Here is an 18,463-nt window from a genome sequence, read left to right as displayed (position 1 = left end):
CACTGTCATGAAAAACTTGCATAAATATTCAGTCAGTTGATAAGATTTCAAAGTGGTACAAAGATTGGCAACTTGGTTTAAATTTTCAGAAATGTAGAATTGTGCATTTTACAAAATGAAAAAAAAAAATGTAGCATCCTATGACTATAATATCAATGAGTAACTGTTGGAATCAGCTACCTCTTACAAATACCTTGCTATAACACTTGGCAGGGATATGAAGTGAAATGATCACAGTTCAGTTGTACATAAAGTGGGTGGTACGCCCCAGTTTATTGATAGAATACTGGGGAAGTAAATTCAGTCTACAAAGAAGATTGCTTACAAACCACCTGTGCAACCGATTCTAGATTACTGCTCAAATGTGTGAGACCTGTATGAAATGGGACCAACAGGGGATATTGAACGTATACTGATAAGGGCAACACAAATGATCACAGGTTTGTTTGATCCATCACACTGTGTTACAGAGGTACTGATGGATCTGAACTGGCAGACTCTTGAAGTTACACAGAAGCTGTCCAGACAGAGGCTATTAACGTTTTAAGAACAGGCTTTAAACGGCAACTCTAGAAATATACCACAGCCCCTTACGTATCGCTCACATGGGGATTGTGAGGATAAGATCAGAATAGTTGCTGCATGCACAGAGGCATTCAATCAATCATTCTTCCTGCACTCCTTATGTAGATGGAACAGGAACTAATAACTGGTACAGCGGGATGTACCTTCTGCCACGCACCTCACAGTGGTTCGCAGAGCACAGATGTAAATTATGTCCTGCAATTTCCACATTCATGAAGGTTCTCCTTGATGGTAGCTGTGGAACATGACGATTAAATGAATGTATATTTGACTATGTAGATTGAAATATGAAACTCCCATCTGTTCCCATTTTTACTTTCTTTGCACCTAAAAATTATTTAAATAGTCCTACTTTTTCAGCCTGCATAAAAGGCTGTGCCTCAACAAATAAAGAAAATATTAATCCTGCTATCCACTAATATAAATAATATTGATCATTTTAATTTACATAATCTCACAAACATAATTACAAAACTACTATTGGTGTCCTTGTTCTCTGCATTAGATCACATCATAAAAATGTTCACCTTGAATCTGTCACCATGCAGGATAGTGTGGTCTCTGTTCTCCACCAGATACTTCCCTCTCACACTCAGACATCAAAATCTTCTAATAAACTAAATTCCAAAGAAATAAATCACACAAATGAAACAAACAGTTTCAGTGGGGAAATTTATGGAAAAGTGTCATCTATTATACTGAATTGTGCTAAAAACAAAGGCCTACATTTCATTACCTTGCAACTACATAAACTATATATCAGACACAAGTAATTACAGTTTGTGTCCATTTATTTGTAGTATCTGTTAACGCTGACAAAGCACCGCATACATGTAATGTCTTGTCTTTACACAAACACAACCAATATAATTACTTACTGGACCAGAATTCAATAATTAGTTGATGCTACAGGTAAGTGGTGGCATTAAAAAAAATGTTTATTCTAGACAGTTTCTATACCATTGCTGAAATTTTATTTAGAAACTTTTAGATAAATCTGGTAGTAAATGATAATCTACTTATTGATGTTGTGAAGCTATTTTTGACTACTGTGAAGAGCCCTTGTCAGTAAACAACATACACCCCTATATAAGGTTGAATTGTTAATCATCATTTAAATTTGTTTACATTAGTCATGTAAAGTGAGCTAATGGTGTAGGTGACCTACAATATCCTTACTGAAAGTACAGACAGAAGAAATTAGATACAAATAAATGATGAAGATAAGTATACTTAATTCAATTTTCTTGTTAAAGAGAGGCACAAAGGTGACTGGCCGGAGAACAAACATCATTGGAGGGGCAGATGGCTATTTTTATGAGAACAGTTCACCCAGATCTCCTTCCTGCTGACAGAAGGAGCAGATTCCTTAACAGAGCTGCAGCAGCGTTCTGTGTAGCTTCTTCTGTTGTACATCCTTTTCCGTACTGAACAAGTGTAATATCCAGTTCCATTTTCAGAACTATAAGGTGTTTCTCCTCTTCACCCTTCTTCTGTATGGATTTCAATGTTGTTGTTGTTTGCAGCTTTGTGTTCAGTTCTTTTGCTATGGCTTCCGTTAATGTTAGTGCACTGCTATCAATTTCAACTTTACCACTCCTAAGCTTTTCTAGAGTCTCACTGCGCAGTTCCTTCAGCAAATGTATTACCTCTGGGAGCTTGTAACCGTAACTTTTATTGCTACTAGAATAGTTGCTGGCAAATGGCGATTTCCCAAGAAGATCTAACTTTTTCTGTAACTCTTCTTCCGAGATTTGGCGACTACTATTGGTTGCTTCAACCGGTGGAATATCTCCCAGAGACTCCCTCAATTTTTGATACAGCTTTTGAGCTGCGAGCTGTTTGGCTTGCTTTTTCGTTCGGCCTGTTGCAATCTTTTGATTCTTTGAAACGGTACACGACATGGTAAACTGCTTGGCGTGAGCTGGTCCTTCGTCTTTAAGAAGATCAAACTCAGGCGGCGGTAAGTTATGTCCAACACACAAATCAATTAGCAAGCCAACAGAATTTTCCTGAGTTTTATCCTTGTATGGTGATTCAACCTCAGCAACATTTACAGCAGGATCTGGTTGGTTGAGTCGTAACAACGCCTTCCTTGCAGCTTCATGTTTCGCTTCCTTCTTAGCTCTACCATCACCGATTGCTGTAATATCAGCAGCTGTAACTTTGTATTTAAATATTGGATCGTGAGTTCCTGTACCATCCACAATAAGTTCGTATTGCGGAGTGTATCCTCTTCTCATCATTAGCTCTTGTAACACTGACACAGGCGTCTTCTGATTCATTTTGGTCTACCTATTTCAACAAACATTCGCCCTTCACTTTATCTGCAAAGACAAGCGCACTTTTCTTCACACAATTGACAGGGCGCGGCGAGCGGGAGGAAATGCAAGTGGCGCAAATAGATAAACAACATTGCGGTATGTTTACATGGGATTCCCAAAACCGCCTTTCGTTACTGGTGAAAAGACTTCGAAAACCTATTCTGCAAATGCTGTTTAGCTGCCAGATTTTCACTTCTACAATCGATTTTCGCTCCCATGTAAACACGGTTTTTGAAACATCCTTGGGTTTCTGGTTACATATGGAAGTTTCCAGCTAGTCTGAATGCAGTGACTTTTTATGCGGTGAAGGACAATTGGAAATATTTAACAGAATTGTCTACCTCTAATCTGTAATTAAATAGAAGTAGCAATTGTGCTGACTAAATTAGAAGTTGGAACAGCTGATTTCCAGACGCCATATTCGATCGCTCTAGAAAACCCATTTCAGGCGAAATACCGTATCCGAAATTCGATTTTTTTTCTTTTTAACTCCGGAAATTGTGTCGCATGAGAAAATGAGAGAACGGCGGTGTTTTCCTCACGCAGACTCTTTTTATTTTGTTTCACAATGTTATTTTTTGGAACGTTTAGTTTTTTCTACAACACGATCCTCTCTGTGGAAGTAAATAGCGTAAAGACATTTATAAACTGGCGCATTGGTAATATATTAAAACATTATTAAGTTGTCAGAAATATATCCATGTATTGTGCAAAACTATGGCCACCTGTGCGTTAAATGACTGAGCAGTTGTCATTTCTTTCCGCGGAAATTCATTGTATTCATGACATCAATTGGCTGTGTTTGCATGGCCAAGGGCACAATGAAAACAATATGTTTGACATCTTTGGGCAAACACGATATAAAAAGCTTTATTAACTCATTTGATACTATTTTGACAGACTGTGATGGTAAAATCTAAACACGTTTGACAAATCACTATACCCTACAGCATTTCGATGACTTCATAACCACAGTCTCGTGTTTCAGGTGTGCTGTGGCTCGGCTCTGAGCTTATACCAGGTGCAAACATCGCTTTGAACACGTTTAGGAACCTCGGGAAAAAAATTTTCTACGTTACAAACAACAGCACAAAGAGTAGAGAGGAGTATATAGATAAGTTTAGAAAGCTAGGCTTCGTAGCGTCAGAAGTAAGTTTGTTGTTAAAATTTAAATGTATAGCATGTTCTTACTTTCAGCCTGAAGGTTGGTTTGCTATCTCTCTCCACATTACTCGATGCTACGCAGTTTTCTCCCTCTCGGAATAACTTTGAACCTGCTTACTGTATGCATCTCATAGTCCCCTTCAACAACTTTCACAACCTACACGCCTCCTGCTATACTAAACTGGCGATCTTTTGTGTCTTTCAGTCAAGTGATGCCAGAAATTTCTTTACACCACATTTGTATTCAGTACCTCACCTTACTCACAGTGGGTGCTGAGAATAAGAAATATACCAAATCTCAATTTTTTAATCTGAAAATGGTTTGTGAAATATGGCTATGTAAAATTTTCAAAAACTTGCCCAAACAGCGTGAATGGACTCCTATTTAAACAGCTCTAGGAGCTGTCCTGATTGAACTGGAGAGCTGGGTAAGGTGTAAATCTGCATCATTTTTATGCTTTTTCCAGTCATATACACTACACCATAAGTTGTAATAACAAATGTTTTTTTTTTTTTTTTTCAAAATACAAATTGAAATTTTAATTTTTCTCGTAAAAACATAATTTTAAGTTTTCAAAATATTTTCATAAATACTTAGTGCTGCTGTAAATCGCATGCCAAATATGATTATGAGAAGCTGATGTGGTCGTGTTAAACACAATTATTCCTGACTCTTGTGTTTAACTATAGCCCCAGTCTGACCAAAACTATCTTTATCCGTTAACTCTCGAGGTGTGGTCTCTCAGACAGCGCCAGAATTTTCCAAGTCGCACTCGTAGGTCGTTCACGTCGGAACGTTTTTATACATCACCTATCCTCATTTAATCACCAACCCTACAAATAATTATTATTGTCAGTTGCGTTATTGCCTTATTTGATTTTTGTTTACATGTGTTGTTGACATGTGATGTGGTCTCCTAGACCGCACCTTGTGAACTAAGCGCCTGCTTTCATCAGTTCAGTACAAAATGTGTTTGTGTTATCAAGAATGCGACAGTTTTACACACTCCAAGTTCGATGAAATTTTTAGTCAATGGATGGAGAATGATGTCAATGATAGAACAAGAAGTAGATGAAAAAGACAGTGGTTTTTCAATAGCCAGTGACCACAGTTCTGTTAGCGAACAAGAGGACCTTTCAGCGGAAGAACTTCGGGACAATGGAGATGAGGACCTTTCTGTTTCTCCAACAATATATGAAGTGTTAGTTAAAATTAAATGTGTTCTGAATGGTGTCAAAGAAAGATGTAGATCTCAGTACTGAATATTAATTTTGCAGTCTTTCTCTGGTTATTGAGTTCAGTTTTTATATGCAAGTTTAATCCCGGGAAATTAGTTTTGTGCGAAAATTTGCATTCTACAGAGATACCATAATTTTTCAGAAGGTAAAATTCAGTTCTCCAACAGTTCATTTTGTGTACTATTGAAAAAACTTAAAAGTATGCGATTGCTTGAAAAAAAAAAAAAAAAAAAATACTGTTGGCTGTATTTAGTGCAGTAAAGTCAACAAGGAGTATTTAAACAACAGTTATATAGTTGTAACTATAAATCTTATATAACAAATTAAATTTTCAAATGATTTACATCTTAAATCTTGGTTTAAAGATAGGGGTCTCAGAGACCACACCTCGTAGTATGTGTTACAGAAAAGTCACCATGTGAGTTAAGGATTAACAAAGAGAAAAGTGTAAGTATTGATGTGGTAATTCTGGTCCAAACAGATTAATCAAAATGCACATTCCATTTATACATATCAGGCTAGTGTATGCAGGCTGAGCAGGTTGATTTCTGCCTGTGCGTGCAGACTGTGAAGAAGTTGAAACAAGCACAGCCTGCTTCCAGCCATGCACTTACTGTCTGTCTAATGATTCAGTGGCTAAGAGTCTTTGCTGAGTGGATGTGCTCTGTATTTCTTCCTTCTGTGGTTGGTAATTGAACTTTAATATTAGTGTTTCTAAGTCATTATAGTGCACCATTGTATTAGCATAAACATTGAACCATTTTTTATCAAATATATTTTAGTGGAACTTTATATTGAACCCTACAGTTATGGCTAAAGGGATGCAAGGTGAAAGGTTAGGGCCCATGTACCATCATGTGCCCTACCTTATTGACTTAAATACCTCTGAAACAGGTAGGCCTTTGGGAATCAAAATTTCAGTTAATTACAACACAGATTGAGAAAGATATCAGATCTCAATAATATGGCAATAACATCAGGTGGGCCTTGATTAACAAAAGTTTCAGCTAACCCAAATTATGGATAGTTGGGTTGACAGAAGCATCCGATCCCACACGCCGCCTTTGACCCATTACGTAAGGGTGTTTTCGTGTCGGACGTCATGACGGCGCAGAGTTTGGTTTGTGAGTGTGGCGTGTTTGTAGATGTCGTCGTGTTGTGGTTTGTTGTGCTCTCTGGTGGTGTGTTCAGGGTTTTCGTTTGTGTGGTGTAATGGGATCAGTTACCTTTTGCTCATTATCCAGAATTGTTCAAGTGTCGGCTGTGTTTGTAGTGGAAATCGTTTCAGTGAGTTAATGATTTTGTGTAAAGGTTAATTTAGTGTTGTTCGCTGTACATCGTGTGATAATTCTAGTAAAATTAATTGGTTGTTGTTTTTGTTCAGGAATGTATATGACAGATAAAATTAACAGTGTGCGGGTCAAGGGAAGTGTTCGATCCCAATGTGTGGCTGTGTATGTTGATATTGGTATCGGGAGATGTTTTTGAGCTATATAGGCCAAGGGAAGTGTTTGATCCTAATTTATGGGATCGGGAGTTGCTGTTGAGCTATATAGGTCAAGGGAAGTGTCCGATTCCAGATGATATTGTGTTTAGTGGTATTTGGGGAGTTTTGTGATGTAGGTTTTTTTCGTTGTTTTGTGTGGTTTTGTATGGGGGTGGGTGTCTAAATTTGTTCATATTTATTTGCCCCCCACCCAGAAACACCCCATTTCCCGTGCTTTTCCTGTTAGTGTCATTAGGCCTTTTGTGGAAAGTGTGTGTGTTTGTTTTTCGATGTATTTTTGTCCTCATAATGTGTACGTACCAATTTTATATGCGCCATATTGGAATCGTGGTTTATGGTCGTTTCCCCCATATTTGTGACGTCATGGGTCAAAGCAGACAGGCGGGATCGGACGCTTCCATATTTCCAATTACCAAATAGAGAACAAATCAAACAATGGAAAATCCATGATAGAATATAACAATATTCCAATATCAGTGACTGAGCATCTCTGCTGTATGTTGAGTACCAAATAGAGAACAGGCAGGTGTTCAATAATAACAGCTTCAGTTAAGTAAAATTGCCAAATACCAACAGGCAGGCCTTTTTTAGTAACAACTTAAGTTGAGTAAGGCTACCAAATAGAGAACAGGCAGATCTCCAATGACAACAGCTTCAGTTAAGTGAAAGTAACAAGTAAATAACAGGCAAGCCTTCTTTAATAACAGCTTCACCAATAGGTGGTGAAGCAGTATTTTCAATAGTTCATTTACAAGTGAAACTATTAATTGATGGAGTGTCTTAAGTGATTTTTGTATCAGGGTGTTAAACTTGTAGAAAGTACAGTGCTGTAATCCGTTGAAGAAATCAAATTATTTCATTAGAGATGGGGGGGGGGGGTGGGAGAGAGAGAGAGAGAGAGAGAGAGAGAGAGAAATATCAAAGCATGAATGCCTAATGGCGCCATGATTTGTGATGAATGTGGGAAAGATATAACTCAGGTAAAAATACAGAGCCAATCATTGATAAAGATGCTGAAGATTCTTCAGGTCAAGAGAAATATTCAGTATGAGTCATCGGGTTTGGCCAGGGACTTATGTTAATGGCTGCTGTCATGTCACCTTTTGGTGCATGCACTCTCTCTTTTTTTCTCCAAACTGGTCTTGATGACACTGATCTGTAAATTAGCTCGAGGTATAGGACAGATTGGAATAGGACAATTTGGTTGTGAGTTGGTGAAGCCAACAAATGTGATATTCAAAAAGTTTTGTTGTGGGGAGACAGACAGATCTGTACCTTAGTCCGTTTGAAAAAATTGCCAATAAACATCACATTGTAGTCTCCATATTGTTTACTTTAAGAACTGGGCTAGTCCTGAATTGATAAGAAAAAAAAAATAACATCTAAGCACTGTGCCAAAGCAAAAGTTAAAAATATCTCGTCATCAGTGAAATGTAAACTTTCTATTGCTGCTGAAATTTCTTCTTCAGAAAATGGTATTGATATTGAGAATCTGTTCTCCAAAATCTCAAAACTAACTTTTAAATTATACAAACAGAGCAAAAAAACTTGAATCTTACAAGGTTACCTAAAAAGTAGAGTATCAGGAAGATAATGAGTGAATTTAATGCTGCTAATTACACTGTTCGGGAATCCGAAAAAATTTTGGAACAAAAATGGTCCAGATCTAAAACCAGGGGAATGTTTACCAGTAGAAACTGTAAAATTGTACATCCATTTTATGAAAAAGTTGGAATAAGCTGGTCAGTGCTAAATATCAAAGATCGTATGACAATTACTGGACCAAATAAAAGTAAAACAAAAATATCATCAATACTTAATTTGTGTAACCTTAAAGAAGCTTACAAATTTAAAAATAGGTTTCTCTAAATTTGCTGAGTTACGGCTAAAACATTGTGTATTAGTTGGACAGAATGGCACACACACAGTGTGTGTGTGTGTGCGCATCTCTTCAAAACACAGAATTACTGATAGAAAATGCCAAAGTAAATGCAGTACAGTAAAATGCCAATGTAAACAACATGGTAAATTGCAAATATAGCCCAGGGGAAAATGTAATACATAAAATTTTACAAGACTTTTGGATGAAAATTTAATTGAACAAGTTCAGTTCTGCCATTGGGCCTCAGTTGATTACAATAACTTGGAAATCGTACAGAAAACTTCCATGGAATTTATAGGTTTATTCCATAGCAAGATGTTCTTTTTAGTTTGGCATGTCTTCATTGCCAAGCAGCAAAGAGCAATCCTTAATGCCACAAAAGAAAATAATTAATCAAAATTTGTTGTTAAAAGATATTTCAGAAAATTATAATAGAGTTATACAGGATGAAGCTCGGAGTTACCACTGGATAAGCCAACAGATTACTATACATACGTTTTGTTAGTTTGTTACTTGTTACAAACAGCAGACAGAATTGAACATGGGAGCTTTGTCATAGTTTCTGATTGCCTCGAGTGCAATACAACTATTGTTTACACCTTTCAAAATAATCTAATTTTGTATGTAACAAATAAATTTCAAAAGCTTCCTCAAAAGTAGTAATGTTTTTCAGATGGCTCTGCTGCTCAATATAAAAATAAGAAATACTTTCTGAAACTTTATGTACATAGGAAAACTTTCATGTAAAAGTTGAGCCCCACTTTTCAGCCACGGCACATGGGGAAGGGCCTTGTTATGGCGTAGGGGGTTCCGTTAAGAGAATCGCAGCTTGTGCAAGTTTGCAAAGGCCATACCACAACCAGATCCAAATCACACAAGATCTGTTTGAATGGGCAGCATCTAACATAATACAAATAGATCTTGCCTGTTCCACTAAAGATTATGTGGCTTCAGAAATATTCTTAAAAAAGTGGCTTGATCAAGCATCGACAATCAAAGGGGCACAGCAGTTTCGTGCATTCATTCCCAACAATACATCAAAATTACTAGTGAAGTTTCAGACAGAGGCAATTAAAAACACAAAAGAAGATAGCACACCTCACGCACACATGCCTGGTGAAGGATGTGGTTCAGTTGTTCCTGTGTGGGGTGGTGCTGAGTGGTTAAGGGGGGACTGCTTTGTGGCTGGTTCGTGGGGGTGTGAGGGAAAATGGCTCTGGAGATCTTTATGTGGACTATGTTGGGGGGACAGTGACTGTCTGTGAAGGCCTTTGTGAGACGCTCGGCATACTGAGCATGGCATGCTGAGCAAGGAAGTTTTTGTCACTGCAGATAGGCAGCCCGCAGGTGGCCAGGCTGTAGGGGAGGGATTCTTTGGTGTCAAAGGGATGATAGCTGTCAAAATGAAGATACTGTTGGTGTTCGGTGGGTTTAATGTGAACAGAGGTGCAGATGGAGCCACTAGAGAGGAGGAGGTCAATATCTAGGAAAGTGGCACACTGGGTTGTGGAGGACCACAGGAAGCGGATGGGAGAAGGTGTTGAAGTTATGAAGAAACAAAGATGGGGTGTCTTGGGCCTGAATGGATCTCGTGAAGATATCATCAATGAACTCTCCACCAGACAGCATTTGTCTCCCCCCTCAAACTTTACACTATCATCCCTTCCACTTCCACACCTTCTCTCTAGGTTGCTGCTTGCATCCCACCCTGAGATGCTGTGATGGACGATTTTTTTGTTGTGTGTGTGTGTGTGTGTGTGTGTGTGTGTGTGTGTGTGTGTGTGTTTTTTTTTACTGATGGAGGCTGTGGTCAAAAGCTTTATATAATTGTCTTTTAATTGTGTGTGTCTGCGACTTGATGTGTCTTTTTTACGGTAAGTAACAATCTGTCTTTTCCTACACTGTTGATGTTCCTACCTATAGTTTCCATTGTTTGAAAATTACTAGTGAAGCACTTTTCAGACGATGTGCAGGCTTGGAAGGGGAGGTAACATCCACATCGGACAAACTGAAGTTACAAGGCATATCAGTCTACATTACCACTGTGTATGACAAAAACTGGTGGCTTTGGTACATTTTAGAAAAAAAAGGAAGAACTTGATGAAGTGAAAATAATTTTTTTTTCATCCATGTGGGCCAGCTACATCAGTCTCATGTCATACATATGCAGATGTCCTGTGGATGTCAGTTTTTGGTTAACTGGTTTCAACTCAAAACTTAATTTTTCCTAAGGTTAGTGTTAATTTATATTTTATAGATAGCAGTTTAAAAAATTATCATTAGTACCGGCTGTACTACATTTATGTGTATATAGATATCTATTATTCAAAAACAAGCATCATGTATTTAATTCTTTTGTATTTGATAGTTGTAGGTCCAAACATTATGAGCCAGAGGTATTATAGCAATTCTTTTTTCATATCTTATTTCAATTTGTAGTTGTAGGTCCCTTGTTCAGTATTTTTTGTTTTATCAATTAATTGTTTTAGTTTAAATTGTATATAATTAAGATAAGTGGTCAGCTTAAATCAATTATAGAATATTCTGATTGGTTTTAAGATGGTGATATTTTTATATTTACGATTTTTTTAGTTACCTTTCTGTATATTTTAACTAAATTCCTATTTGTTAATGGTTGGTTTGTTCAAAATGGGTATGTTAGTGAAAAACAAGATAAGGAATAATCTTTTTAACAATGAACCCATCATCAACCAATAATTATATTTTGCCATGTGATTTATAACAGTCTAAGTATTTATGGAAATATTTGAAAAATTTTAAATTATGCACTTCTTGGAAATAAATTAAATCAAAATTTCAGTTTGTATTTTGAAAAAAAAAAACTTAATTAGAACCTGTGTTGTGTTGTATATCAATGGAAAGAGCATTAAAAAAGTGCAAAATGACACCTTTCCCAACTAGAAATAGTTTAGTTAGGACTGCTCTGGAGTGATTTAAAAAGAGTTTGTTCATGCTTTTTTTGGTAAGTTTTAAACTTTATGTAGACATAATTCAGAAAAGGTTTGAGATAAAAAATTAAAATTTGGTATTTTTATTAGTCTCAGTTCCCACTATGAGTATTTCAAAGTTTAGCCAAATCTAAAATGGTGAGGTAGATGAGTGTGTTGATTTGACATGGTACAGCCCTTCCTAATACTTTGAAATATCCAATGTTAACAATTCCCTTTTCTTCAGAAATACTTTTATTGCCATTGCCAGTATACATTTTATTTCCTCTCTTATTCTGTCTCATCAGTTATTTTATTCCCCAAATAGCAAAACTCATATACTACTTTAAGTGCCTTGTTTTCTCATCTAATTCTCTCAGCATTACTTATTAATTAGACTACTTTGCATTATCCTTATCTTGCTTTTGTAGGTGTTTTATTTTATAAATTATCAGCTTTATTGCTGATTTATTATTATTTCTTTTTTTCTTTTTAAGATGCTGTCCATTCCGTTCAACTGCTCTTCCAAGTCCTTAGCTGTCTCTGGCAGAACTACAATGTCACATTTATTGACTGTTCTGTTGATTCTTGGTAGAATATTTTATACATTATGAATGAAACACACACAACACTGGTGTAATGTGTAATATTTAAAACATTTATTATTTGTTGCACAAACCAGTTTTCGGCTGTTACGCCATCATCAGGTACGAAGACAAGTATGTGGTGCAGTGAAATTTTGCTGGATCAAAGATGTTAAAGTATTGCCTGTACATATTATCTCCCTTTCCAGAGAGCAAAAATGTTAATGTTAGATTTAGGAATAAAGCAAGTGGGATTAGTTCAGTGTAAATGCAATGTGAGATTATTTAACTAAGATAAAACACGTGATGCATTAACTAATGAACTATAGACAATTTACAACAGTTTTACATAGAACAGCATAACTGAACAACAAACTTTTTCTCGTTGCTACAATTTCTCTCATTGTGTTAAAAAAATTTACTCTTTTCCAAAGCAGAGAACTGACTTATGATACTTGTAGTTTTACTGTGATGCAGACTGGGCCAGAAATTGTGAGGGTGGAAACTAGACAGCTTAATACCTGTTTAAATCTCAGGTAGCAGTGGTATCCTGGCATAGTTGTAACAAATTTCTAATTAACTTCAAAATATAAGTGGACACTCATGGTGAGATAGGGAAAAAAAGTGCAAGATTATTGACTTGTAGAATTGGCAATGGGTCTTTGGTTCCAGGCACATAAAAAAGGATATCTAACAGTAATCTTACAAAGTGATTCCGATTACAGTGAACAAGCAAAATCAGTTGCAGCAAATATGAATAAATGACCGCAATTTAACTAAGTTCTGGGAAAGTTTTGTACCTGTTAAGAAGCCTGTGTACATCTCTCATTTAACATATTCTAAAATACTTGTCACGTATTTATAATTCCCATCAAGGTTGAGTCTGGAAAATGTTGAAGAAATTCCAGCTTAATGTTGTTAAGTAGGAGAGAATGTTCATGCTCAGAAAACACCAAGAAATTGTTAAAAAAGGCAAGTTTGTTTGTGTGTTTTTTTTAATTTTTATTTTTTTAAAAGCTGATGGTGAATTTAGAGAACCAGTATTTGACACAAGAATGAGTCTGTTGTCTGCACAGGGAATTTCTTTTAAGTCGTAAATACAAGGAAAGAAGAAAAGGTCATGAACAGTGCAGTATAATTAGTTATTCTCTCTTGGTTATTTGCCAGTGAACAGAAAAGATACCTCTTGTAGTATTATGTATTCTTAAATTTATGCTGAACAAGGACTTGCAGATTACATTCATAATCGTACATACAAATGATATACAGATTTGACAATTTATTTCCAACAGATGAAAATGTGTTGTAATAGGCTAGGTACATGTTAGTTATTTAAAAATGTAATGACTTATTGTTGATCATTTTTGCAGGAGGAAATTCTGTCATCTTCATATCTATCAGCACGTTATTTAAATGACATAGGATTTAAGAAGAAGGTGTATGTATTTGGCACAAGTGGCATAACCAAGGAGTTGGATAAAGTGGGAATTCATCATACTGAAGTTGGGGTAATTATTAATTAAAGATGTCTTTTTAGTTGGTCAGTTGAATATTAAAAATGTGGTATTCGTGTTTTTTTTTTCACAAGGAACTGAATGCCATAAAAGTTTTTTTTTCTGTATTAGTTTTTTAAGACCATGGAAAGTCCAGGTTTGAATATCAACAATTACGGAAAGGATAGGGCGCTATTCACTGTAAAAATGATACATTGAGTAGCAGACACGCACAATGAAAAGACGTGCACATTAATCTTTTGGCCAAAGCATTCATCAGAAAAGAAAAACACACGTGAATTCACATGAACAAGCACATGTCACACACACATGACCATTATCTCTGGCTACTCAGGCCAGACTGAACTGAAACATGTCTTTGATGAGTAGCCAGAGATAGTGGTCATGTGTGTATGCAGGATATACTTGTGTGTGTGTGTGTGTGTGTGTGTGTGTGTGTGTGTGTTTTTATTTTCTGATGAAGGCTTTGGCCGAACGCTTAATATTAACAGTTTTTCCATTGTTCCTGTGTGCAACTCAGCAAGTCATTTTTATGGCAATTAGCATATAGCCTTTCTATAATTGTTAATTTTTTAAAAATAGTTTATAATCTGATAAGTTACTTTATGAAATAGTTATTGATAACCACAGAGTAATTTTAGGTAAAGCTATGGAGATATTACTCATACAGTGTATTTTTGTAATTTGTGTAGAATAAGATAGAAGAAAAATGTATTCTTACCACCATTGCAACTATTCCTGGTCTGATAAAACTGCAAGGCTGTAATATTGAGCTTTTAAACATAACAGTTCCTTAACTGGAAGAGAATTATGATTGTTGGAGTCGAGAAGAAAGGTAGAGAAATGTCACTGCAAGATATTTTAGGATAGGCTGGTCATGAGACTTCAGCAGGAGCAAAAGAAGAGGGTGAAATACAACTACTCTAGAATTATTATAATGAGCTCTAGTCAAAGATAGATCAGAAATGGCAGCTGTTATGTCTCAAAAAGTAGGTTGAGAATAAAAATATATCTAAATGAATTTCTCTGCAGTTAATTTAGATTTATTGTTTGAGAGCTCCACATTGAAAATCTCCAAATGTATTCATATATATAAAACATGCATAATAGGAAAGCTGGCCTTTAAAATTCAAATGCAGCATATTTGTACTGTATTTCATCTCTGAAGCAAAGTTCACAGAGTTTAAGTTAATGAAATTAGGAAACACGAAGCTAGTTAAATTGTCCAATCAGAACCCGTGAAAGGAATAGAAAAAAGCATGAGCAACAAGCAGTAGTGTGGTCATCTGTTGTGGTAAGAAAAATGTATAAATAGAGCAGAGGGGAATGGGAAATCATTCTAAGGACAATACAAACTATAAATGGGGAAATGCACTAACATCGACAAAGGGCGGATCGCTATGACCCAGTGCCTAAGAATGACCATTTTGGAAATGGCAAAGCTGGTTGGCTGTTCTCATGCCACTGTCGTAAACACCAATGGAAAGTGGTTGAATGATGGTGAAAGCACGAGTAGGTGACAAGGTGTTGTATGTCCGTGCCTCATAACAGCATGTTGTCAGAGGCTTGCCCCCTCTGTAAAGTGGGATAGGCAACTACCTCTGGCGGATCTAACAGCAGGGTATGATGCTAGTGAAAGTGCAAGTGTTTTAGAGCATACTGATTATCGCACAGCATTGAATATGAGGCTGTACATGTTTTCCCATGTTGACCCAACATCATCAATAATTACAGCTACAGTAAGCAAAGGGTCATCAAGATGCACTACACCACAGACACAGGTCAGTGAAGGCAGTACTTTGCTGTAGGGGAAATTGACTTGGGCATTTGTGGGAAATTGACTTGGGCATCTGTGGGATGTGGAAGTACTTTAAGGCACCATGACAACTGTGGCTGCTGCTGCTCTCAAGGTGGATGCCATTTCCTTAAAGGCAGAGTGGGTGAATTTTTCTGGTCTAAGACATTTGCTTCAGACTAACTGGGTGAAATGGGTTTTGGTACTGTCATTACATGAATCTCATATTCTGAGATGGAAAGGATAATGAATTTACTATGGTTGATTGATGGATGGTTGATGTTTGCTACATACACTGGTGGGCAGTGGTGCTGGTGTATGGTTGTTGCTGATGTGACAGTTCACCACTCCATACACTAGCTCACCAATTTTGTTAGCTAGTGTATGCATGGTGTCTTGAGCAGTTCGCTCCAGAGCCTGTCTGGGGCAAGGAATTGTAGTCTCTTGGTACATTTCCGCAATTTCTTCTCAGTTGGCTGCAGTCAATTTTGCACTGTCGCAGTATGCTGCAGCCCTGGTCCTCCTGCAGTCCTGATGGTGCAGCTGGCAGTCTGCGCTACATAGTGCACTACCCCTACTCTCATTGGAAGATGGTGTGATCTAACCACTGCTGCCGGCCAGTGTCTGCTGCTGTTGCATGACATGGTCTTGACGGCCACCTGTTGCTGTGTTGCTGGCTTCCTATCGAGGTTTCTACTGCTTGCTGGTGTTCATACTCTTCAAGCTTGTTGCCAACTGGCCCTGGTGCATCTCCAGGAAGGATTTGCACCTTTTTTCGGTAAAGTGTGATGGATGTGCTTTTGTTATGATGTGTTCCACTCCATGCATGATCTGGTTGTTAGGTGCCATCTTTTAACTTACAGATGTCTTGCGGTCTCTGTTCTTAAAAGTTACTTGTAGTAATGAACCTGCTATGCAGTGCTGCTAGACCGTGATGTGAGGCTTCTTCACCTTTTGCAGTGGGACTTGCTGAAAGAGATATGTGATCTATACAAGCTACTAAAATGACCTGGCCACCTTTGAGGTAACTCTTCTGTATTATAAGCCTAAAATTTCCACTCTACAATTTTGTTTGCAATTAAAGGTAAAACAGGTCTATCTTAACTGGTAGCTCAAAATAGATCACAACATGCATTCATGTACTGACTGGACATTACAGAATGACAGTTTTCATATATTCTTCAATTGTTCTGCCGTTTATCATCCACATTTTTTGCTCCATGACTTATGAGGCATTACCAAGCTTCAATCCCAAAGTATAAGCAGCCCTCCACAGCAGATGCAGATATGCTCTCACCATTGTAACTTGTTGATATTCTGAGCTGACTTCTTTTGCACCCAATCTGCACATATGGAAAACCAGAGAATGCATAGTGGGAAGTTTCACTCGTAACAACTACCTAAACATCACTTCCAGTTTTCATCTACATCTTTTATCAACTATCCTTCCCATCCCTCCCACATTGGTATTCCGCCGCCCACCGAACCTACACAATACCCTTGTCCTTTCCTAGACAACCCCTACTCCCAACCCCGTTGCCTCATGGCACATATCCCTGTAATAGACCTAAATGCAAGACCTGTCCCATACATCCTCCCACCAACACCGACTCCAGTCCAGTCACGAACATTACCTATCCCTTCAAAGGCAGGGCTACCTGTGAAACTAGTCATGTAATCTATCTACATGCTAAGTTGCAAACAATGTGCAGCATTCTATGTGGGCATGGCAACCAACAAGCTGTCTGTCCACATGAATGACCACCAACAAACTGTGGCCAAGAAACAGCTGGACCACCCCATTGCCGAGCACACTGTTGAACACAGCATCCTTCATTTGAATGATTGCTTCACAGCCTGTGCCATGTGCATCCTTCCCACCAACCCTAGCTTTTCTGAAACTGCACAGATGGGAGCTCACCCTACGATACATCCTACATCCTCATAACCATCCTGGCCTCAACCTTCATTAGTCATTGTCGTTACCCACCTATCCCCTTTCCTCTTTCCTTTCCAGCACTACACAGCTCTCTATTCCACCAACTCACCCACAGTCTTTTTACTTGTCTACTTTTCTGCTGCCCCTCCCCCCCCCCCCCCCCCCTCCAACCCCGCCCTCCGTCTAACATCCTGACTGCACCTAGCTGCCCCACCCTCACCCCACCTCGTCTGTATGATCCTGCAAGCAGCACTTTACCATCCCCCAGCCCTACCTTGCTGTCTCTCTCCCTCTGTGGCCTCGCTTCCTCCTCCTCACCACACCACCGAATTGTTTGTCCCATGATGCACTGCTGCTCACAGTCCAGCGTTGATAGCCAGAGACTGTGGTCTCGTGTGTGTGTGTGTGTGTGTGTGTGTGTGTGTGTGTGTGTGTGTGTGTGTGTGTGTCTATTCTGACTAAGGCCTGTTGGCCTAAAGATTTGTTTGACAGTGTTTTTCTTGTGCCTATCTGCGATTCAGCATCTCTGCCTTGATGGTGAGTAGCAACTACTCTTTTCATAATATTGTTATTATTTCACCCTGGATTTTTCATTGTTTGCTTTTACCTCAGGTAAGTGATAAAGTAAATAAATAAAATCATAAAAATTCAACCTACAGCTTTAAAATAAACCTCTCACATTTGGGAGAACAGAGGTTCAAACTCGTGTCTGGCCATCCAGATTTAGATTTTCCATGATTTTGCATGATTTTCCTAAATCATTTAAGGCAAATGCTGGGGTAGTTCCTTTGAAAGTGCACAGCCAATTTCCTTTTCCGCTCATCCCTAATCTGAGCTTGTGCTCTGTCCCTAATGACCTCATTGTCGATGGGATGTTAAACTGTAACCTCCCTCCCCACCTTTTAAAATAAACCTTAGGGTTTTCTGCAGTTTGATGACTGTTGAACTTGAGACACATTGCGTCTGTAATGATTTTTAGCTG

General features: G+C 37.8%; 2 protein-coding genes and 1 long non-coding RNA gene across 3 annotated transcripts in view; 2 read left to right on the top strand and 1 right to left on the bottom strand.

Moving 5' to 3' along the window:
* Positions 1-996: 996 nt before the first annotated feature.
* On the bottom strand, positions 997-3,323 carry LOC124607426 (RISC-loading complex subunit tarbp2-like). The gene has a single exon (XM_047139753.1). It carries the CDS (start codon positions 2,868-2,870, stop codon positions 1,914-1,916), a length of 957 nt encoding a protein of 318 aa, XP_046995709.1. The 5' UTR covers positions 2,871-3,323; the 3' UTR covers positions 997-1,913.
* Positions 3,324-3,658: 335 nt separating this feature from the next.
* Positions 3,659-18,463, top strand: part of LOC124607425 (glycerol-3-phosphate phosphatase) — a 39,343-nt gene continuing 24,538 nt past the window's right edge. The window contains exons 1-3 of the mRNA XM_047139752.1: positions 3,659-3,818; positions 3,898-4,058; positions 13,604-13,741. Of these exons, the coding sequence (XP_046995708.1) occupies positions 3,692-3,818; positions 3,898-4,058; positions 13,604-13,741 (426 nt within the window). The 5' untranslated portion in view covers positions 3,659-3,691. The remainder of the gene's footprint in view (positions 3,819-3,897; positions 4,059-13,603; positions 13,742-18,463) is intronic.
* Positions 4,739-12,280, top strand: LOC124607427. Its single transcript, XR_006978830.1, has 3 exons — positions 4,739-5,457; positions 10,664-10,933; positions 12,147-12,280. It is a non-coding gene; the product is annotated as an uncharacterized LOC124607427 (long non-coding RNA).

This window comes from Schistocerca americana, chromosome 3 (assembly GCF_021461395.2).
Source record: "Schistocerca americana isolate TAMUIC-IGC-003095 chromosome 3, iqSchAmer2.1, whole genome shotgun sequence".
NCBI lineage: Eukaryota > Metazoa > Arthropoda > Insecta > Orthoptera > Acrididae > Schistocerca > Schistocerca americana.
This window is presented reverse-complemented; position numbering and strand designations above follow the sequence as displayed.